Raw genomic sequence first — 24,306 nt, 5'->3', positions numbered from 1 at the left:
GAAAAAAGAAACAAAAATATAAACAATTAACAAACATGCAAATTTTAAATGTGTATGAATAAAACTTAAAAATGTAGATGCTTCTACTTTTATATGAATACACACAGGAATATATATATGTATATATATATATATATATATATATATATATTTTTTTTTTTTTTTTTTTTTTTTCCAATCTTAATAGTTATAACTTGCAGCGTCACGCCACAATACTATTAGATCCACAAAGGCGTCTCTTTCCTTCTGTGTTTTCGTTTTTATAGGCAACTCCAAACCTTCTGGGAAATCCTCAGTAGGTGGTCCATATATACATAAGGTAACTTTTGCACTCACCTTTCTTGGCTCCCTCTTATTTGCAGATATTAATATTGGATGAGATAATCCTTTTGATATATTTTTTATTCGCACAACCGATATTTTAAATACACGTTCTGTATCATCTCCTATTGTCCATTCTAATGTATTTAGATCTTGGCTTGCTTTCCATTTAAATAATAACCTTTGATCACTTTGATAATATATTTTACTGTGACCTCCTTTTCTTAAACAATCCTTTATATTAGATGCTAAATCATGCACACCATTTATATATGGATCCTTATCAAATTCAGATAAATTAAAATCAAATATTAATAAAGTATTTTTAAATGCTTCCAATGGATCATCGGCCGAATTCATGGCTTCTAAAGTAAGTTGCACCTTTTGCCATAATTGCTTATCTTCTTTTTTATTATTCATTTTTGATAAAGCAGACTTGAAACATTTTATTATATCCCTAGTAATCGTTGTATCATATACCTCTACAGAATACATTGCTATGTTGTCTATACATATAGCTAACAATTGCATAATAACCGCATCTCCTCCAAAATTATTTAATAACTCTCTTGTTAAACTATCAAAACCAGAGGCCGTCATAGATATAATACCTAATCGGTGATAAGCAAAATATGCCAATAAACCAAGAGACACCTTTTGTAAACGTAATTGCTTTTGATGATTCACATCATATGCACAAGTCAAAACTGCTTGAATTATCGAATCTATCATTTCTTTGTCCATACTTATATTATACCATCCACCCAAACGAGCATTATATAATTCTTCTTCTTCTTCTGGATATTCATTTGTTACTCCTTCTACATTTTGCGTATAGTATAATACACATAATAAAACACGTAATACTTCTAACATTACAATAGATTTCTTAATGGATTTACATATAATATTTGCCATCGATGGAACACCACCACAATTACAAAATTCATAAGCCAATTCCTCAGATTGTATTAAACGTCGAACACATCTTAAGGAAGATACAACCAACTCAGTCATCTCAAATTCATCCGCTTCAGCCTCCATACAACTAATCAAGATAGAAAATGCATCTGCATTTACTAATAAAGGTAAACTAGATTCTATCTTACATTGGTTACTTAATAAATGTATTGCCAATGATAATAAGTTTATGTCATAATCATATAACTGTATCACGTTTATAGTTGTTTCTATTCCATTATTTTCAGCAAATATTTTAGCATTAGCATTTAAACGACATAATGAACACAATATATCTAATAATAAGAAAATGACTTTGGTATCCTCTCTGTTTTGCTTTAATACATTTAATACTGGAATTAATGTAACTCCAAAATTCTTCATATTTTCTTCATCATTTTCCATAACCAAATTAGATAATGTACGTAAACCAGTTTCAAGTTGTGCATCTGGAAAGGATTCATTTAAATTTCTTAACCATGATTCATAAGACACCTGTATTTGTGCTTCCAAGAAATATTTTACATTTACTGTATATAAAGATAAATTAGAAATAGCTTTAAATAAACTTTCGATACATCTTACTGCATTCTTATCATCACTACCATCATAACTTTTTAAACATTCTACTAATTCAGCTGGCGCACCATTAATTCCATATTGTTTCTTCATTTCTTCATTTCTAAATAAGATGTTACAAAGTAAAACAGATGCTCCATTGGTTACATCAAAATTAGATCTATATAACTTTAAGATCTTCACATTTACATCAGGACCTTTCAAATTACAAAAGATACTAGAATTGCCTTTGTGATCTATACACATATTTGCTAAAGCCAAACAACAGTTTGTTATGGTAGGCTCCATCTTTTCAACATTTATCGATCTTAATAATAAATTGACACATGCATCTATACCCTTCAATTCACCAATTTGAATCTTTATTTCTTTAACAACCGACAAACTTCCAATTAAAAATAAAACATCAGGGAATATTATTTTATCCGTTTCAATATCATTTATAATATTAATCAATCGAACTAATACACCCGCCTTCAATAAGGTTTGTACATGTGCATCAGATACTATTTTTCTCATGGAACGAAATACATGTCTTAATAATAAAACAGAATAATCACCATTATCATATTGGTTCCATATATCTATTAAATAATGTACAGCATTTGTCTTATCATACACATTTCTATTATGAGCAGTTCTATCTATTAATAATACACGATGTATTAAAAAGTCTTCCTTGATTTCTTTATCCAAGGTATTCTCTTTACTCAAATCACCAACAGATTTACTTATAATATTCGCAAAGTCCTTGATATCCTTTACCGCTTCTAAACCCTTAGGGTTTTTTGTAAAAGCACATATAGATCGACAAGAATAATGTATTACATTTTGATTACTTTGTTTTGATAAAGCATAGAAAGCGCTAACATGAAAATTTCTCTTTATAAGCTCATTTATATTTACCTCATTTTCACAAAACATTTCAATAGCCATATGACCATAAGAATTATCTGTACCTGTATCTGTTGTTGGTAATAAATTATCTTGATTATATACCTTTAATCGTTCTAATACAAAATCCATATCTTCTTCTAAAGATGGCTCTTGTAACACATCAATAATCAGATTGCTTTTCTTATAATCTGTTAATACATCATACACGTCCTTACATTTCTTTTCTTTAGGCTTATCACCATTTATGGCATTACATATATTAGAAATTTTAAGCTTCATGTCTTCTACATAATCATTTCCCAACTCTTCCTTCCTTTCATCAAGAGCTTGTTCTAAATCTTTTAATAAATTCTGCAATTCTGTATTGTTAATAAGTTGTCGACCAACACCTTCATGCAACACTAAATTCTGTAATGCTTGCAAGAAAGCCTCTGCTGTTGCTGCATCATTTAATATATTATCACGATTGTTCTCCATAATTATTGGTAAAGAAGATGTTAATATTTTTGTAGCAATGCTTGGATCAGATTCACTTATCTGACTTAATGCATCCAATACAGCGATAGTAACCTCATCATTCTGTTCATATTCCATACATTTTCCTAAATTGTTTAAAATTTCAACTTTTTCAATACCACGAATGTGAGCAAATAATCCAGTTGCGGCACAATCTTTAACCAAACCTGCATATGATTTTATTATTTCAACTCTATTTTCTTCTGTATATTTTGATAAATTTTCTTCAGCTACTAAACTATTTATCTTTTTTAATGCTTCGGAAGCCACTTTTTCATCCAATAAATTACCCAATATCATCGTATCAATCAAATTTAAAAATTCAACAGTTCGATCTTTCTCAGAACCTAAATTTAACAATAATTCACATGATTCAATAATATTAGAAGTATTCATATCATTCCCATAGCCAGAAACACTAGCAGTCTGACATATCGCTGACAATAATTTAATACCTGGTAAATATACACTATCATTTGCTCTATTCAAATTCATAACAGTTATAGTTTGATCAATCAAATTACCCATAGAACCATTATATTTCTTATAAAGTAATTTAGAACCTTCCTCATCATTTACTACTTGCTCTAAAAATTCAAACACACCCTGTACCACAGAAGGCCTATTCTTATTTTGTTCCAAAATTTCATAAGTATTATCTATTAAAAGTGGCAATTTATCCATAACCAATTGTTTGGTATATGGATTCATAACACAAGCAGCCAATACACCATACACAGGGGATACAAACTTAAAATTAGATAAACCAATCTTATTAGATATCATATCTATATACTGATTCAAGGTTCCTGCTGATGCAACTGCCCAGGATCCCAAGGGATCTTCAGAATCATGTTTCACACGATCAACCAATCTTTTCGTAACTAATGCTATATTTGTTTGAAGTGAACTATTATCTACTTCAGATGCTAAATAAGAATTTAATACTTGTAAAGTGACTTCAGTATATTGTAAAGCATCTGAAGGATTTTCCAAAGGAGCTCTTAAAAACATTTCTAACTTACTAGTAAAATTATCAATTTTTTGTACGGCATCACTATCTTCTTTCTTCACATTTAATATTAATTTCATTAGTTTCTTGACTTGTTCATCAGCTCCCATATAAGAATACATCACTCCTCCTAATCTAGAAATTTCCTCATTTTCACTATGAATCATTGTAATATCAGAAATAACATCAATTGCACCCAATTCTTTTAATTTCATTTTGTCATCACTATTACATAATTTTACTAATACAGTTAACATTTCTAAAACGGTTAACTCATCATTCTTACTTTTATTTAAGCATTCTAATAAAACCTTCATGGGTGTATATTTATCAACTTTCATAATTTCTTCTATATTAACATAATCTACTATTATTGCTAAACATCTGGAACAATCTTGTACAATAGATAAATCAGCTTGATATTCTCCCATAATTTTATATAAATTATCAACAATAGATGTCTTACATGATATATCTTTTATTATATCTTCATCCTCTGTTTTTAATAACTCATATACAGCCTTAATTGCACTACCTCTTGAAAGTTTGTTCTTTTCTGAATCACCTATTAATTCTACTATTAATTTTATAAGACCTTCGTATTCGGGGCAACTAATTAATTGACCTACACGGTTCTTACTTGTACACATACATGCCAAACAACCAAAGGTTTTATTTATTACTGAATCGGAATGTGAAAAATAATTAATACCTGCACATAGTTTTTTAATTAAACCTGAATTAAATCCAATTTCAGCATTTGTAATATCATATTTCAATAATAAACTTAAAGCTTCTAATATATTCGAAACAGCTTCTTCGGTGTAATTGTCACCAGGAAGTTTTAATATATCATGTAACTGTACCAAGGAAGATACCATATTACATTTAGTTAAATGTACTAATCCAAGTCTTGTTTGTGATATATTTGTAGAAGCATGTGCAATTTCAGATATAACTGCATCAAATAAACTTCTTCCTGATATTTCATAATCATCCTTACTTGACGAATCATATACAGTTGGATTTTTTTTTAACCAAGCTGTTAGGTCATTAAAAAATTCTCCTATATTAGAACGAGATGCTATTTTGCATGCTTCGGGTGTTAATAATAATTCATTTAAAGCAACTAAATATTCATGTAATTTGGATAAATTTTTATCATTCATAGATTTATTACATAATTTTATTATATCTTGAATTTCATTTGTTAAAGAATCTAATGGCATTAATACTGATAACAAAGGAGCACACGTAGTTTTTAATTTCATATTCTTTGCATGTGTTCGTAAAGCAGTTTGTAATGGAATCAAAGCATTTAATTTTTTTATACCCTCTACAGAATCGGGACTAATTTTAACCAAATTAGCCAAAACAGTAAATCCTATTATTTGTACATCAACATACATAGGAACTTTCTGAAGATATGTAATAATATGCTTTATGTATCCTTTATTAATTAATATATCTACACCGATTTTATTACTACTTAAAAGTATATTATTCATAGCTGATATCAAATTAATTTGGGTTAAACGAGATTCAGAATATTTTTTCATTAATTTAAATATATTTTCTAAACATGCTTCCACAATTTCGGCACTATTTATTTTGTTTACTTCAGTTAAATAATTAATACATTCGGCAGATGTTATCAATATATTTTCATCAGGTTCATCAGATTCGGCTATTCTTTTTACTTGAGAAAGACACATTAAATCAACAATGGATCCTAAAACGTCATGTAATGTAGCTGATGCATTTAATTTTAATGTTTTAATAGTTTTTAAACCAGCTTTAATTAATTTAGTTTGTTCAATAAATCTAGCAGATTCAATCCATATTTTAATACCATTAAAAATGGAGGTATCTGCTCCTTTAGATTCTAATATATTTTTTAATGATTCTATTCTTGATAAACCTGAAATGGCAGCTAATGTTTTATATGCTTCTTCTTGATTGGTTTCAGATGAATTAAAAATTGTTTCTAAATTTGTTATATGCCTTTGGCAATCACTTTCGGTTGCTAGTTTTTCCATAATCTTTGTTCCTTCTTGAATTATGACTTCCTTATTTTCATTTTCTAACATTACTGTTAATACTGAATCTACTATTTGTTTATTACTTAAATAATTTACAGAATCAGAGGTAGTTAACATTTTATTAATTAATTTTAATCCTATTTCTACTATTTTACTATTACTGCTTACTGCTAGTAATGCATTTGCAATACCATCTACACCTCCATATTGATTTATAGGTTCCACAGTTGTTATATAATCTGATAATCTAAAATAAGCTGTGAAACAATTTAAAAGATAATCCATTTCAGTTAAATGATACTGAACACATGTTGATAAAATTTCAATTGCTTGGTTATTTACCATTTGTTCATGGAATTCATTAATCATGGAAGCAGATGCAATACATTCCATACTAGCTTTTGCTAATTCTACTGATTCTAAAGATGCATATAAAATAGGAAGTAATGATGCAAACAAAGAATAATTATTTATTTCAGAAACATAATTTGATCTAGATACAAATGGTGTCAAAGCATTACAAATTGCTTTAGAACATTCAACATCATTAGGAAAATAAGATATAGCAGTACAAAGGGTTGCAATACCTCCATATTCAACTACAATAGCTGCATGTGGGGGATTATTTGATATTCTTCCTAACATTCTAGATGCACCTGCAACTAGCCTAGATATTTTTTCAGGATTACTTTCATATTGTTGTAAACCACTATTAATTAATTCTATAAGAACAGGTATTCCTCCAGATTCAACCACCTTGTCTGTTATTGATGAAATATAAGAAAGTGAACTTAATAATTCTAATGCAGCATCTTGCTCTTTTGAACCTTGTGCTGATTTTTTTAAAACATTTAAACATTTTGATAATTCTTCTGGTCCTACAGCACATTTCATAGCATCACTTCCTTTGGAAATTACTCTGGGATATGACTTAAATTTATCTAAAATTATAACCGACTTTTCGATAATAGTTGGATCTACATATCCATTTGAAGACATATTTTTGATTATATCAAAAACGGATTCAACAATTTCAGCAGTATCATCATTTAAAGAATTAATATTTAAACAATAATCCAATAATTTATGATGTGCACCTTCATCATTTAAGCCTTTCGATCCAGAGGTAGATTTCGATATAATACACAAGGCTAAAACTATTCCATTAGTCAACTTATTGGTATATGTTTTCGATGTAAAAACATTTAATAAAGCAATGCCTACTTCTCTTCCTTCAATTTGATAATTAGAATCATTCATGTTTTTAATAAAAGCCATACAATTTTTTAACGTATCTGGATCTGAAGGAAAACTTTTGACGATCTCTACAATACCATCTACACCACCATCCGTAATCAATTTTTTTAGAGCATTGGTATCCTTTTCACTCATACAATAATCAGACATGGATAATAACACTCTACTTGAACAAAACAAAATATCGTCATCATCCTTATAATTAATAACTGCATTTTTTATAGACACTACTACACCTCTATCTAAAGCATCTGATGCATTTTCTTTGTATGCTTTTGATGTAGGATTACAAAAATCAGACAAAGATCTTAATCCAAACATTAACATACGTTTAAAATTTTCATGTTGCATTATGGAGGACACCGCAGTGCTGACTCCAGGATCTCCTCCTCTTTTAACTATAAATAATTAAAAAAATATAAAAAGGAATACATATAAATAACCGTTTTGCTTTATAATAAATGAACAAAATAACACTATTTATTTTATATCAGAATATTTATATATCACACATATATATATATATATATATATATATATATATATATATATTCATTTTTATGAAAAAAGAACAAACAAAATAAGTATTCATTTCTCCATAATGTTCAATAGGTAGATGTATCTTATATACATACAAAAGTTTATTTTATTTTTATCTTTTTTTATATATTTTTTACCTTGTATCTTCGGCATTTTCTTTAAAAGAGTGTATTAGAAAAAAAAAAAAAAAAAAAAAAGAAAAAAAATAATTGCGGTAACACTTATATAAAATATTTTTATATATGCCGCAGAAAAAAAATAACATAAATATAATTCAATTTTTTTTTTATGAAATTCCTATTAATATTTACTAAAAAAAAAAAAAAAAAAAGACATTTAATTAATAAGAATTTATCTTAAAAAAAATAAAATAATAAAACAGTTACAATAATTGTTGATTAATTCTTTATCCTATTTTTTTTTTTTTTTTTTTTTTTTTTTTTTTAATGCACACAGTGAACTTTTACTTGTTGTATATTATAAGACATAAATAAAAGTAAACAAAATTAAAAGGAAAAAACGAACGTATAATCATTATGTACAATTATTCCTTTTATTAATAATTTAACTAATGATAAATTGGAAATTTTGTATTAAAATAAAAAAATATCAACATACAGTTGTAAAATAATATAAAAACAAACAAAACAAAAAATATTATATACATGTAAAAATAAAAATAAAGAACAAATGTATATAATATATGTTTAAAACAAATAACATAAAATAAAATAAAAAAAAAGTAAAAAAAAACTATTTCGAAAATATAAATATATATATACACATTTGTATGTGTTAATAAATTTAAATATATATAATATATAAAATATATTTGTATATATAAATATATATATGTATATAGGTAAATATATATACAATATACAAAGTTTTCAAAAACAGGAAAAATATAAAAAATATATATATTATAAATATATATATATCTTCATATAAATGAAAAAATAAAGAGACAAAATTTTTTTTTCTTATTTTCAGAATATATATAATTTTCAAATTATTTTTACTTTATATATTATTTTATTTTATTTTATTTTATTTTATTTTAATTTGATTTTTTTTTTTTTTTTTTTTTTTTTTTTTTTTTTTTTTGGTGTGCATTTACATATTCAATGAAGTTTGAAAACAGTCTTTTTTTACTTTTTTTTTTTTTTTTTTTTTTTTTAAATAGCTATTATAACATAAAAATATGAATAGTACATGCATTTTTGTAATTTTTACTTTTTTTTTTTTTTTTTTTTTCTTTTTTATTAATATTATACATTTATACACACATAAAAAGACAAAAATGTAATATATTTATAATATATATATATATATATATATATATTAATAAGTGTATATTTAATATATATATATATATTTTAATATATATTTATACTTTTATAAAATAAAAAAATGTTTTGTCCAATTTCATATAAAAATAAAATAAATTCCTGTTCAGTTGTTATTTTACAACTAAAAATTAACCGAAATTATTTGAAAGGTTTTTATCTTTTTTTCCGTATAATTTTTTCTCAATCATCTGTTGTTATATTAAGAAAAATAAAAATATATTTTTCATAAAGGAGGAAAAATAGCATTTGTTTTAAAAGAAAATTATTCATACAAAAAAAAATTTATATATATATGATCCAAATGAAGAAAATAGAATTTTTTATACAAATGTAAATGTATGAATATTATACACATGTGTTATATATATATATATATATATTAATAATTATAGTAAAATATTAATGACTTAAATATTATATAATACATTTTAAAATGTATATATAAAAAATAAATAACTGTTCTTTATAAACACATTTGTCCAAATATTACACAAAGGACATAAAAAAAAAGAAAAAGAAAAATTTCTATATTTTAATTTATTCGTGGTTGTCATCATCATCCGGAGGTGATTCAACTTCATAAATCCAATACCTATAAAAATTTTAAAATAAATACATCGCATATATATATATATATATATATATATATATGTATATGTAATATTTTTCATTTCTTTTTTTATTTTAAAAATTTATTATGATTTTATATTTTCAATTAAAATATTACCATTGTCTTCCAATAACCTTTACAGTCATAGTTGTGTGAACTATTTCATCTAACATATATAACATAGTAAAACATGGAATAGCAATACTAAAAATAATAAGAGTTGGAATCCAAAAAAATAAAAATTCCACTTTTAATACCATATTATAATTTCCCCATACATTTAATCTTGTTCTTGCCCAAAATGGTATATTCTGTTGACTAACGTTAAATAAGTATTCCATTGGTTTGGTTTCATCTCCTTTTATCATTTTCTGTCCATTTACAATTACAATATTTTGTTTAGGTGTATTAGCCCAATAATCATCCCAATGAAAATTATTGAAATCATATTCTGGTTTTCTTGTACCATCTTCATTTAAATGAGCACGTGGATCACCATGATGATGATCTATATGGTGATAAAATCCTTTCGTATGTGATTCATGTTCATGGTTATTTTTTGTATGGGCATTGTTATTAGTCTTTTTTATTTTATCACTATGATCACTTTTGTTTACTGTTGCGAATTCTTTGTATTTAAATGGCATATTGCCCAATACATTTGGCTTTATATAATTCACATTTTTCTTATTAATTATTTGATTAATATTTCTTAATCCAATATATAATTTAGAATTAAACTTAAACATTTTATATGATTAAAAGAAACATAATAAATGATGCCCAAACGATTTTGGAAAAATTGTTAAAAAAATTAAAATTACAAAACTTTTCAGACCTTCCAAAAAAAAAAAAAAAAATAAAATAAAATAAAATAAATAAAATATATTCACATTTGTATTCTGTTATAAAATTACAATTAAAATTTTGTAAAAAATCTACATATATATATATATATGTTTACTTATTTATTTTTATTTTAGGGATGAATATGGCAAAATATTATTAAATTAAAAATAAAATCAGTTTATATATTAAATAAAATATATAAAGATATAATAAAAAATATATCCATTTTTTATATATTCAGATATACAAAATATTTTTCTTCACACATCCATTCAACATTTTTTAACAAAAAAAATAAAAATAAAAGCAAAAAATATCTTATAAAAAAATGGCATATAATATATATATGTATATTTTTATTTTTTTACAAAATAATTTTATGTTTCCTCTTGGGGTGTATGTATTTCGTTTTTCAAAAATTATTCCGCTTTCACCATTTATATAAAAATATAATAGCCTATTCTATAATTATATATATATATATATATGTAATATTTATAATTTTTTAATATGGTTTTAATAGAATATACAAAATAAAACTATTTCTAAATGTGTATGATAATTTCTTTTCATTTCTTTGTAATTATACATAATGTGAAGAAATATTGTGCAAACAATAATTAACAGAAATATTATCCCAATATATATATATATTATATATATATATATATTTATTTATTCTTTGTATATATTACAAACATTTATAAAGTTTTATTGGCATCATATATTTTTCAACATATATATAATAATTTGTATGTTCATTTTATAAATGGTTAAAATATTATATTAATGAAAAACATTTCATATAATTCAAATATATAAATATATATATCTATATATATAATATTTATTTATATATTGTTATTTGCCTAAAATATTATTATTATTATTATATATTTTAAATTATTATATATAATTTTACACATTAATTAAATATATATATATATATATATATATATATTATGGGGCATTTCTTACACATATAATGATAATAGTTATTTTCTCATATGATACAGATTTTATTATAATAGATTAAATAATTATATATTCATATAATATATATATATATATATATATATATATATATATATATATATGAAGCATTTAAAAAATGGAATATTAAGAAAAATAAATGTGGAACATATATTTCTTAAAAATTTTGAGTCCATATTTATAAAATTATTCCTCCTATTTTTTATTTATATATTTAATTAATGGAACATTATATTAGTCTAAAATAAGATATATATATTTATATTTTTTTTTTTATATTAATAAGTTATATATATATATATATATATATATATATATATATATATGTTTAAAAGAAAATGATATCAGGAAATATAAAGAAATATTCACATTTTGCTTTAAAGAATGGTAGAATTTTCAACTTTTTCTTCAAAACTTATAGAAAGGTAACATATTGTTATAAAAATAATTTTCAGATTTCATCGATTTTATTAAAATTTCCACCTAGAAATAAAAGATACTTTAGTAATAATGATAGTAATATAAATAAATTACCTTTACATTGGGAAAATGCAGAAGATATAGCTGATATGCTTTTTGAGGAATATAGAAATATAGATCCTCTAACGTTAAGATTTGAACAACTAGAAAATATGATAATAGACACTGTTGTAAAAAAAAATAAACGACAATTAAATGGACATTGTAACGAAGGTGTTTTAGAAAATATTCAAATGAATTGGCTAGAAAAATATAATGAAGAGAATGATTAAACGTATTAAAATGAAAAATTCCTTTTAAAATATTTATTATAGATTTTATACTTCTAATTTTATACTTTATATTTTGTATTTTTCATATTTTTCTTCATTTTATTTTATTTTTTTTTTTTTTTTTTTCTTTTTTTTCTTTCTTTTTTTTTTTTTTTTTTTGTATAATATAATATTCAGTTTACTACTTGTTTATAGAATTTCTATATTTCATAAAATGCAAAAAAAAAAATTGTAAAAGGTTGTTACATCCGTAATTAGTTTTCATATTATATAAAAATTAATAAATGTGTAAATATCAAACTATATATGTTTATAGAAATGACACATATAAAAAAAAAAAAAAAATTTTTAATTGAAAACGTAATTTTAAAAATAATAAAAAAAAATAGAATTATAAGAAATTATTATATATAATTTGTTCAAATTGTTCCATAAATATATATATATAATATATATATATATTATTTAATAGTAATGTGCGTGTAATACCATTGCAAAATTATTGCATGGAAAAAAGGGAAAGAACCAAAAAATAAATAAAAAAAAAATAATAACCAAAAAAAAAAAAAAAAAAAAAAAAATAATAACAAAATAAAAAAAAAAAATAATAATAATAAAATGAAACAATAAATGAATAAATAAATAAAAAAATAATATTATTTTTTTATGTAAAATTGTATTTATTTATTTTATTTTTTTATTTATTTATTTATTTTTATATATTAAAAAATATATTATTGTTATAGTTTATTACGTTCGACACATTTTTATATAAAATAGACACGTAATAAGATTAAGGTGTACAACTACAATTTAGATGCAACATAATTTTTGTACACCTTAATAAATATATTATTTTAACTCTTAATTAAATATATTAATAGTATTGTATTATAATAAATTTCTAAAAAAAAAAATAATAAACTTGGTATATATACTTAAATTTGTTTGCAAGATTAAAAATATATATATATATATATATATATATATATATATATATATATATATTTATTTATTTATATATTTGATTTAATTTATTAATTTAGAAAGATATTTTAATAGGAGAAATATTTTATATTGTTGTCCAAAGAGATATGAACAGAACTCTTTAGTTTTTCTTTAATCATAATTTTTTTATAAATAGATGGAAAAAACAGAAGAACACGAGTGCAATAATATTCCATGCGAAATATATGATAAGGTGGTGTTTTATTTTATTAATATATTTTTTTTCAAAATAGATAGCTAATTTTTTTTTTTCTTTCAATTTATATATATATATATATATATATATATATATATATATATTTTATATTATTTTTGATTTTCCTGGACATAGGATCATTTAGATTTTCGGGATGATTTTCTTTTATGTTCGACATGTCCTAACATTTCACCAGTATAATTAATATGATATTTTGATAAATTTGTATATAAATATATATATATATATATATTTTGATGATAACATGAAATTATTCTTTTATTTTATATATTTTTCTTATCATTCTTTTTCCTTTCTTTATTAGTATCATAAGGAAGGATATTTGTCGAAGAAATTTTCCAATTCTTGGTGCGGTTTTAAAAAAAGATGGTTTGTCTTGAGAAATAATAAATTATATTACTATAAGAATGAAAAAAGTTTAAGACCTTCTGGAGTCTTGGATCTAGATATCATTAATATGAATCTATATGTAAGTATACACAAATAAGAAAATAAATAAATAAATAAATATATATATATATATTTTTTTTTTTTTTTCATTTCTTAACATGTTGTATTTTAGTACGAAAATGGGAGTACCGCGAAGACTAAAACTGATGATTGTTTCTTATGTCATTAAAAAAAAAAAAAAAAAAAAAAAAAAAAAAATACATACATATATATATATATATATATATATATATTAATGATGTACTTATTATTCTCTTTTATATCTTACAGATTGCATTCAATCACGAGAAAATAAAAATCATAAAAAAATCCAATCATATTTAACTTTAAACCCTAAAAATACCGATATTAAATTCCACTTAAAGGTACATAGATATATGATATAATATGGTATAATATGATATAATATGGTATAATATGATATAATATGATATAATATAATATTATACCTCCATGAGTTTTTTTTTTTTTTTTTTTTTTTTTTTTTAGGGTGATGATACAGAAATATATAACTGGTACCAATTATTAAACAATGCGCTATGTCACAAGAAGGTGTTGAATCAACCAGAATTTATTTTTACTGATTGTAATTTCTGGAAAATACATAGAATATCAGTTGACGTTTTTGAATCTATAGCCGATACAGGTGATATAGTTTTATTTAGGTAAATATAAAATTTATAAAAATGTATATTAAATTATTCTTTTCCACATATATGCAATTATATTTTTCTTATATATACTTCAATGGTTTTTATTTTTATTTTATTTTATTTTATTTTTTTTTTTTTTTTTATATGTTTCTTCAAGGTCTGATGTGACAGTTGCTAGATTACAAAGAATTTTTACGCGTGGTGAATATGACCACATAGGCATGATCTTAAGAAATGATAGAAATAACTTATTCATATTAGAGGCCCTCTCAAATACTGTTAGAGAAGAAAAAACATATTATTAAAATATATATATATATATATATATATATATATATATATATATATATATATATGTGTGTGTTTATATTTATATATGACTTATGTAGGGTATAATCTTGACACCTTGGAAACTATTTAAAGAAAATAAATGGAATGAAATATATAGCAGGTTCTTGATTTTTTAATATTACTTTTTATTTTAAAATGATTGAATAAATAAATAAATATATATATATATATATATATATATATATATATATATATATTATACTATATTATATTATATTATATTATATTATATTCAGACTTACTTTGAGAAGATTAACGTGGGATAATTCAGAAGAAAACCTACAAAAATTATTAAGTTTTTTAAAAGATGCCATAGGAAAAAAATATAGCTTGAAAATAATAGATTTTATAGCACCTCAATTTGGTATAACAAATTTTATATAGCATAAAATAAATGATATAAACCATTTCATATAATATTTATTTAACATATATAAAAATAAATATATGTTTTTATATCTTTTCTTATCTTAGATGATAGTAGTGGGTATTTCTGTTCGGAACTCATAGGAGAGTGCTGGAAGGTATAATTATTCCAAAGGAAAAAAAAAAAAAAAAAAAAAAAAAAAAAAAAAAAAAAAATATACATATATGTATATATATATATATATATATATATATATATATATATATATTTATTTATTTATTTAAATATTTCATTTAAAGGTAATGGGTGTTATACCTGAGGACACATGTTGTAGTTATATATTTCCAAGTATGTATAAAATGAATTTTAATGAACGTATAAATTATTGAAATACTTTATTTTAATATAATAAAACATATGTATAGATCTATATTAGATCTTTTTATTATCATTCTTATATATTTAAAAAAAAAAAAAAAAATTTCAATTAAATTTTATTAGGTAATTTTTCTGAAAAACTAGAAGACAAAATTAAGTTACAATCAGGATGTCAATTAAATAATGAACTTCTTATAGATTTCAGTTTATAGATTATATATTCTTAGAAAGAAAAATTAGATTCAATATATTTTAATATAATATAATATAAATGTCTTTTTTATACACATTATATATATATATATATATATATATACAGAGAGAGAGAGAGATGTATAATACATATCGTATTATATACGTATAAAATCGTTTGCCCAAAAGTAAAATAATAAAAGGAATTCACAATATATTTTTTTTATAAAATTAAATTATATATATATATATATATTGTACTTTATATGTTCTTATATATGAGGATACATTTTTTTTTTCTTCTTTTTTAATACCATATGATATATACAGTCTATATATTACGCTTCTTCATAAACATTCATATTAATATATAATGTTTGCTAGTGTTCATATAATGATAAAAAAAAAAAAAATTAATTATTATTATTATTTTATATTTATTTATTCATATTATATAAAACTAAAAATTTGTATGTGTGCATTCAACTCTATTTTGAAAATTCAAAAATATCTAATATTATAAAAGAAGTTATTGTCTCACATATGTATATATATATATATATTATATATATAGTGTCAATATTTTCATAACTGTGAGTGTTTAAATTTTTTCTTCTTTTTTTTTTTTTTAAATTGAAAGGACCATTATAATTATATAGCTAACAAATATTAAGGAATACACAATTTCATCATACTGAATAGATATAATACACAAAAAATAATAAAAAACATATAATAATAATAATTATTATATATATATATATACTTATTTATTAACACAATTTTAAAAAAATGGTATCTGGGGTCAAGGTTTCAGATGAATGTGTTTATGAATTTAACAAACTAAAGATTAAGCATATACACAAATATATAATATATCGTATAGAAAATTATGAAGAAGTTATTGTGGATTTTTTAGAACAAGATAATTCATTGAAATCTTATAAAGATATTATAATTGATATAAGGAATAATTTAAAAACAACAGAATGTAGATATATAATTGCAGGTATATAATATATTATATATATATATAATATATTTATTTATTTATTTTTATTATTTTCGTTTCATATTTAATCTTTTTGTTATATCTCTATAAATATAAAACCTCTCATACATTTTACGACTCTTGTATAATATCATTTACTTTTTTTGTAGATATGCCTATTCCTACACCTGAAGGTGTTTTAAGAAATAGAATATATTTTATTTTTTGGTCACCTGACTTAGCAAAATCAAAAGAAAAGATGTTATACGCATCGTCTAAAGAATATCTTGTTCGTAAAATTAATGGTATTTTTAAAAGCTTAGAAATTACATGTGATCTAGAGGATTTTGAAGATGAGTTAAGAACTATAATATTAAACACATAAATGTATATTTAAATAAAAATATATTCTCACAAAAAAAAATTATCATATATTATTCTGCTGTTAACCACAAATATTATTCACATAAGATAATATTGGATGTGTTAAAAAATCACAATGGATAAGAAATGGTGTTATGTAATTTAAATAAAGAAGAAAAAAAAAAAAAAAAAAAAAAAAAAAAAAAAACACACACACATAGACCTCCAATAGAATTACAGATATACATATTTAATTTTACTTTTTATTTTATATTTCATTTTTTTTTTTTGTCGTAATTTAAAAAGTGCCAACAACGAAATGATTAAACAATTTGTATATTTCTCAATATATTATTCATTTCTTTATTATTTTTAATTAATTAAGAACAAGTTCTCTAAAAATATAAGGCAAAAAAAAAAAAAAAATAAAAAGATACATTTAAAAGAATATAATAATATACATACTAATTTCTTATTGTAATCAATTTATTTTCCTTATTGGTCACCGTATGGATAGGAGTTATGGTCTATAAATCGTTTTTTATTTTTAGCCTTCACAAAATTCTTATTTTTTGATAAATTGTCCATTATTTTAGATTTTACTGTTAAAACGATGGATTCTAACATCTTAAAAATTAAAAATATTTATATATATTTAAAGAATGATGTTTATCTTTTTTATGACAGCGATAAATTATATTTTCTTGGATTTTTTTTTTTTCTTTTTTTTTTTTTTTATATATATTTTACTCTAGAAAATCCAGGTAAGAAATGTATCAAGCAATTATGGAATTCTATATTTCTAATTTCATGAACTTTGAACAAAAAATATAAAAATTGGTTAAGGACGAAAAGTCTAAAAAAGAAAAATATTATGCGAATGAATAATTATATAAACATAATAATAATATATATATATATATATATATATATATTTATAAAATATATATGTTTCTTCTTACAAATTTACTGAAAAATTTAAAATAGTTGTGGAAAGCATAAAATTATTTATTAAATCGAAGCTATTTATTATATATGAAAATATTCCTAATAAAAATTAAAAAAAATAAATCACACACACATATATATATATATATATATGTTGTGTTATATTTTACATGAATTCATATGGAGCAATATATTCAATCATTTCTTTATATTTTTTAATTTTTTTTATATTTTTCTTTTTGGTACCATAGAAGGAAAAAATGGACAACCATCCAAGTGTTATAATGTTAACTGTACATAAAAGAGGAAGTAGTATAATAAATAAATATATATATATATATATATATATATATTTATTTATTTATATTCATATTTATGAATATATTTCCTTGTGTACTTAAGAACATCCCAATGCTTTTAATATTCCAGATATCACCTAATAAATTAATCCTACCATGTTATATAAAATATAAAGAACATAATATTTTATTTTATTATTTATTTTTTTTTTTTTTATAAACCCTTATTCCTTTCATTGTCATGTAAAAATATAGTAGCCAAATCTATCAAAATCAAAAGAATGCTCAATTTTATAAATGACAACATTTTTATACATTCACAAGTTTACATAAATAATTAACCATCTTACTTTCAAAAAATCCTGACGAAAATAAGTAACTTGTAATTTGTACTAAAATTATTACAATCCATAACCCTAAAATGAATTGACAAATAAAAAAATAAATATATATATATATATATATATATATATATATATGTATATATAAAATTTTCTTCATATATTAACCAGAGGTAATGGAAAATAATTTAAAAAAATGCTCGTAATTTATTCTTCCTATATTTATAAGGTTCTAATGAAAATACAATAGGTATATATATTTGTATATATATATATATATATGTCTTATAATTTTATCTTTGGGATATATATATATATATATATATATATATATATATAATATTTTGTTTTAAATATGTTCCTATTATAATTACTATCAATAAATTAAAGAAAATATTTATAGTACCAAATAACACAAAGGTTATAGACATATTTTCAACACAACTCTGTAAGTATTTTCGTCTATCCATTTGAAGAGGTACTATTTTATTTTCATACATTATGGAACAGTTATTTTTGGAAAAGATAATTGGATATATATATATTTATTAAATAAAAAAACAAACAAGTACAATAAATTAAATTGATATATTCACAAAAATATTTTATTTATATATATATTATGTATATATTTTATACATATGTTTGTCAAAAATTATAAGATAAAAATTATTCAAAAGAATATTTATAATTAACAAATATTAACATGAGCAATATTAAAATCTTAAAATATGTATGTACATAACTCATTATTAATATTGATTTTAATATTTGAGAAAAAGGATATTCCATAAGTATAACTCATCTAATATATATATATATTACATTTATTACTAACGATTGAGGTTTAATATATATTTATCTTTTAATTAATACACAAAAAAAGAAAAAAAAATTTGCATTTATTTTTGTGGTATAAATATATATATATATAGCAAAAACAACATAATAATATTACAAATATATTAAAAGAACCAAAAAAAAAAAAAAAAAAAAAAAAAAAATACATACACACACACACACACATATATATATATATATGTGTGATAATCAAAATTATTATTTTGTTTACATTAAAAAAAATTGATCATTTGTGTAATAATATCATTTCTTCATTTATTTCTAATTCTACATTTTCTTTCATTTATGTAAATAAATTAGGATTCATAAATTCTAAGGATGCTCTATGTAAGGTATCAGGACTAGCTTTGGCGACATTTATATCTTCATTAATATTTAAATTATTCAAATTACTTTCTTTTGGTTTTCTTCCTTTTTTAGATTTATGTTTATTTTCAATATTTGTAACATTTAATACATTATTTATTTGCTTCTCAGAATTTCCACTTTTTTCTTCATTCATCATAGCATTCTTACTTTTTCTTGGTTTCACTCTTTCATATTTTTTTCTGGGTTTTTTAATTTTTATTTCGTTAGACACATTTTCAATTTCCAATTTTATTTTTTTTTTCCTTCCAGGTTTACCTTTTCCTTCTTTTTTTTTAAATAACATTTTATATTTTTTATCTTTTTTTTTGTGCTCTTTAGATTTAGTATCTGATTTGCTTCTTAATTTCTCCTCATCATATTCCATATATCTTATGTACACATTCTCAAAATGTTTTTTTATTTCATCAGTGTCGGGTACCATATCGAAATGAAGATTGTCTATAAAAATGCTTTGTTGCTCTCTTTAAAAAAAAAAAAAAAGAAAAAGAAAAAAAAAAAAAAAACATTATGAACAAATAAGTAAAACTTTAAATGAGTGTTAATGCGAACAAGCGTGTGTATTTATTCTTGTACTTATAATGTAATATTTAAAACAGCAAAAATTAATATATAAATTTAAAACATAAATAAATAAATAAATAAATATATATATATATATATATATATTTTTATATATGTATTGTCTTTATTTTTATTTTTATTTTTATTTTTATTTTTATTTTTATTTTATTTTTTGTGTTAAATAAATATTTATTTTATATACCTCCAATTCGGGGTAAAAAATTTATTACAAAAATTGGAATTTAAAACAACTCTATAATCATATGGTGTTATTTGGGTTAACAACCTCTTTTGATTATAACCAACCTATATATTATTCCACAGAAAAAAAATATATATATATATATATATATATATATATATATGTATGTATGTGTATATATAAAATTATATGTATAAATATATATGCACGTATATATTTTTCAATTTTTCAATTTTTCAATTTTTCAATTTTTCAATTTTTTCATTTTTCAAAATTACAAATGCGTATTCGTTGGCCTTAGATTCCACAGTCTCAATTTCGCTAAAATTTTCCCCAATAAAATTGTTCGAATGCTGACTGTTCATAGTATTCAAGTACTACAATAATAAAGAAAAAAAATAAATATAATAATATAAAAATATATTCACATATATTCTTTTTCATTCTATTTTTATTTTTTGTTATTACATCTATTGGTTTGTCTTCCAAAAATTGCTCCTTCATTTTTGTTTTCCTCCTCCGACGTTTTGGTTTCATTTGACTTTTCAAATATTCGACCTTCAAATTTTTAATTATACAACAAATAAATAAATATATATATATATAATAAATATATTGTACAATCAAGAGACTGTATATAAAAAAGAAATATATACACATTCACTCCTTTATATATATTCACATATTATTCATTACCCATTTGTCGTCCATAGATCGTTGATTAAAATATAGGATTAATGAGCTTATATTCTAAAAAAATAAAATAAACACATATATTCATATATATATTCATATATATATATATATATTTATTTATTTATTTATTTTACCTGATGAACGAAAAGCTTTGTATCCTTAAAAGACGAGTTGATATGATTTTTATTTTTACCAAGTAAATGAAAATACTGATCTAATCTATATTTGTTAGAAAATTCAATTAGAGGCCACATTAAATATAACCTCTTTTCAAAAGCCTTTTTCAAAATGTTCACAATTTCTTGAACATTATTAATTGTACATGTAAGAAGGAGAGTATTTTTGATTTTTTCTAAACACATTTGTATTCTCTTCATTATTAACATATCAATTTTTTCAAGTTTTAATGTATCCATAAAAAAAGATAAATTTTTTTTCTTTAAATTAGCAAGATCTTTCTTTTTAAATAGAGTTAATAAATCTTTATTTTTATGTATGTTTTCATTTAATGCAATAATATCATTTATACTTTTTTTTTTAAAAACTTTATTTATACAGAAACGGAATTTCTTATATTTTCTTTTTATTTTATTTATGGTATTTATTTTTATTATTTTTCTTTTATCTTGTTGTATTATTATTGGTTCACTCCTGAAATCACTTAATAAATTATTTTGTGGGAAGCACAATTTCTTATTATATTTATTTTCCTTAATATATGAATTATCATACGAATTAGAAAACATATCACCATTATTATTATTATTATTAATAATATTATCATTATTATTATTATTATTATCATTATCATTATTTTTATTATTATCATTATTATTATTTGCTGTTATATTACTTTCAACAATATTGTTGGATATACCTTTTTCCATAGCCTCCTTCAATAACATTTTTTTAGTCCTATATTTTCGTATTCGTTTTTCACTCTTTATAATTTCTTTATTCAGATTTTTTTTCTTCCTTTCTAGCACATCCTTTTTTCTCTTTTTTCTTCCTGGTTCTGCAGTCATTTCGTTATATTCCCCATTGTCCACATTTTTTTTTTGTTCATTTGTGTTATCATCAAAATGTTTTTCATCGTCTTCCTTTTTATTATTTTCTTCCTTATTTAATATACCACTTGATGTTTTTACACAATTTTGATCTACCTCATTATTTAATTCGTCATCTTTACTTATTTTTGTATCGGATAATAAATTCGAAAACATTGCTTTTGTCTTTTCATAAAACGTTTCCTTTAGGTTCTGCATAAATGTTCCTGAGCTTGTTTCATTTATTATTTTATCTTTATTATCATTATTATCGATATCATTCTTATTAAAATACAAATCTTTTGATTTTTCATTGTTCATATTTAAATTCTGAAACTCTTGAACATTATTATGTTTGTCACTTTGTTCTTTGTCTATGTCATTTTTATTATTAGTTTCTTTGGGGGGTGATGAAAAGGAGGAAGGTATATTCGATTTTGATACCATATCATTTTCCTTTTTATTTAAGGCATCATCATTTTCTAACAACGACAAATTGAATAGATCCATGTTTATAGTACCTTCATCTAAGTTAAATAAATTAAAAGTATTTCTTCTTTTTTCTTTATAATGTGTATCATCAGGAATGTTATCCTCTTTCATATTTTTCTCTTCACTACATATAATTTCATTGTTTTTTAAATCATTTTTTGGATTGTTGGAATTTATATTATCTTGTTTTATCTTTTCATTATTATCATCGTTTGTTATTTTACTTTTCTTTCTATATTGTCTGGTTTTTTTTTTCTTTTCTTGTTCATTTTTTGAATCACCCTGATTATTTTTATTATCATTATGATTGTTATGATTGTTATTATTGTTATTATTGTTATTATTGTTATTATTGTTATTATTATTATTATTATCATTATTATTATCATTATTATTATCATTATTATTATCATTATTATTATCATTATTATTATCATTATTATTATCATTATTATTATCATTAATATTATCCTTTTTCTTGTCCTTTTTACTACTTTTTATATCTTCTTTAATGTTATCACCATTATTTTCTAATGTTTGTTTTTTTTTTCTTCCCTTCTTTTTCCCCTTTGTAATATTTTCTATATTGTCCATAATACTTCTTATAGTATTATCATCAATACTCATGTTTTTTATAATATTATTAAAACCGCTATTTATATTATTAATAAGAGTATTGTCTATTTGTTTATTCGAATTTAATGTAGATTTATCTGAAAGTAACATACCATTCATTAGAACCTCTTTATCGTTAGAATTGATATTATTATTATTATTATTATTACCATCAACATTTTTATTATTATTATTATTATTATCATCATTTTTATTATTATTATCA

The 24,306-nt window shown here is 21.4% G+C and overlaps 7 protein-coding genes across 8 annotated transcripts in view; 3 read left to right on the top strand and 4 right to left on the bottom strand.

The window, feature by feature from the left end:
• Window positions 1-180: 180 nt before the first annotated feature.
• On the bottom strand, window positions 181-8,277 carry PF3D7_1361800 (glideosome-associated connector; the record flags this gene model as incomplete). The annotated part of the gene is made up of 2 exons (XM_024473251.1): window positions 181-7,982; window positions 8,262-8,277. The coding sequence occupies 2 exons, from the start codon at window positions 8,275-8,277 to the stop codon at window positions 181-183; spliced, it is 7,818 nt and encodes a 2,605-aa protein (XP_024328980.1).
• Window positions 8,278-10,013: 1,736 nt separating this feature from the next.
• PF3D7_1361700 (cytochrome c oxidase subunit 2, putative) lies at window positions 10,014-10,835 on the bottom strand (the record flags this gene model as incomplete). The annotated part of the gene is made up of 2 exons (XM_001350292.1): window positions 10,014-10,068; window positions 10,204-10,835. 2 exons carry the CDS (start codon window positions 10,833-10,835, stop codon window positions 10,014-10,016), a joined length of 687 nt encoding a protein of 228 aa, XP_001350328.1.
• Window positions 10,836-12,266: 1,431 nt separating this feature from the next.
• PF3D7_1361600 (Fe-S assembly protein IscX, putative) lies at window positions 12,267-12,680 on the top strand (the record flags this gene model as incomplete). The annotated part of the gene is made up of 1 exon (XM_001350291.1): window positions 12,267-12,680. The coding sequence occupies one exon, from the start codon at window positions 12,267-12,269 to the stop codon at window positions 12,678-12,680; it is 414 nt and encodes a 137-aa protein (XP_001350327.1).
• A 1,144-nt stretch (window positions 12,681-13,824) lies between these two features.
• On the top strand, window positions 13,825-16,316 carry PF3D7_1361500.1 (PH domain-containing protein, putative; the record flags this gene model as incomplete). Of its 2 annotated transcripts, XM_002809049.1 has the most annotated exons (12): window positions 13,825-13,881; window positions 14,020-14,079; window positions 14,210-14,374; window positions 14,468-14,516; window positions 14,626-14,720; window positions 14,845-15,020; window positions 15,166-15,286; window positions 15,398-15,459; window positions 15,596-15,723; window positions 15,834-15,883; window positions 16,026-16,074; window positions 16,228-16,316. In XM_002809049.1, the coding sequence occupies 12 exons, from the start codon at window positions 13,825-13,827 to the stop codon at window positions 16,314-16,316; spliced, it is 1,101 nt and encodes a 366-aa protein (XP_002809095.1). The 2 variants fall into 2 exon arrangements, with proteins under 2 accessions (XP_002809095.1, XP_024329030.1); XM_024473250.1 differs by lacking the exons at window positions 14,468-14,516; window positions 14,845-15,020; window positions 15,166-15,286; ... (3 more) ...; window positions 16,026-16,074; window positions 16,228-16,316 and having other exon boundaries at window positions 14,626-14,679.
• Window positions 16,317-17,088: 772 nt separating this feature from the next.
• Window positions 17,089-17,672, top strand: PF3D7_1361400 (actin-depolymerizing factor 2; the record flags this gene model as incomplete). The annotated part of the gene is made up of 2 exons (XM_001350289.1): window positions 17,089-17,305; window positions 17,458-17,672. The coding sequence occupies 2 exons, from the start codon at window positions 17,089-17,091 to the stop codon at window positions 17,670-17,672; spliced, it is 432 nt and encodes a 143-aa protein (XP_001350325.1).
• Window positions 17,673-18,022: 350 nt separating this feature from the next.
• PF3D7_1361300 (conserved Plasmodium protein, unknown function) lies at window positions 18,023-19,738 on the bottom strand (the record flags this gene model as incomplete). Its single annotated transcript, XM_002809048.1, has 10 exons — window positions 18,023-18,045; window positions 18,157-18,277; window positions 18,401-18,506; window positions 18,613-18,697; window positions 18,845-18,889; window positions 18,996-19,034; window positions 19,120-19,161; window positions 19,248-19,313; window positions 19,407-19,470; window positions 19,613-19,738. The coding sequence occupies 10 exons, from the start codon at window positions 19,736-19,738 to the stop codon at window positions 18,023-18,025; spliced, it is 717 nt and encodes a 238-aa protein (XP_002809094.1).
• A 644-nt stretch (window positions 19,739-20,382) lies between these two features.
• The window catches only part of PF3D7_1361200 (conserved Plasmodium protein, unknown function), a gene marked incomplete at both ends in the record, with an annotated part of 6,164 nt that continues 2,240 nt past the window's right edge, over window positions 20,383-24,306 (bottom strand). The window contains 6 exons of the mRNA XM_001350287.1: window positions 20,383-20,929; window positions 21,232-21,335; window positions 21,510-21,608; window positions 21,700-21,789; window positions 21,928-21,981; window positions 22,062-24,306. The exon at window positions 22,062-24,306 is cut by the window's right edge and continues 2,240 nt beyond it. Coding sequence (XP_001350323.1) covers window positions 20,383-20,929; window positions 21,232-21,335; window positions 21,510-21,608; window positions 21,700-21,789; window positions 21,928-21,981; window positions 22,062-24,306 — 3,139 coding nt within the window. The remainder of the gene's footprint in view (window positions 20,930-21,231; window positions 21,336-21,509; window positions 21,609-21,699; window positions 21,790-21,927; window positions 21,982-22,061) is intronic.

Source organism: Plasmodium falciparum, assembly GCF_000002765.6.
Source record: "Plasmodium falciparum 3D7 genome assembly, chromosome: 13".
Taxonomy (NCBI): domain Eukaryota; phylum Apicomplexa; class Aconoidasida; order Haemosporida; family Plasmodiidae; genus Plasmodium; species Plasmodium falciparum.
Note: the sequence above shows the minus strand (reverse complement) of the source record. Positions and strands in the feature narration are given on the sequence as shown.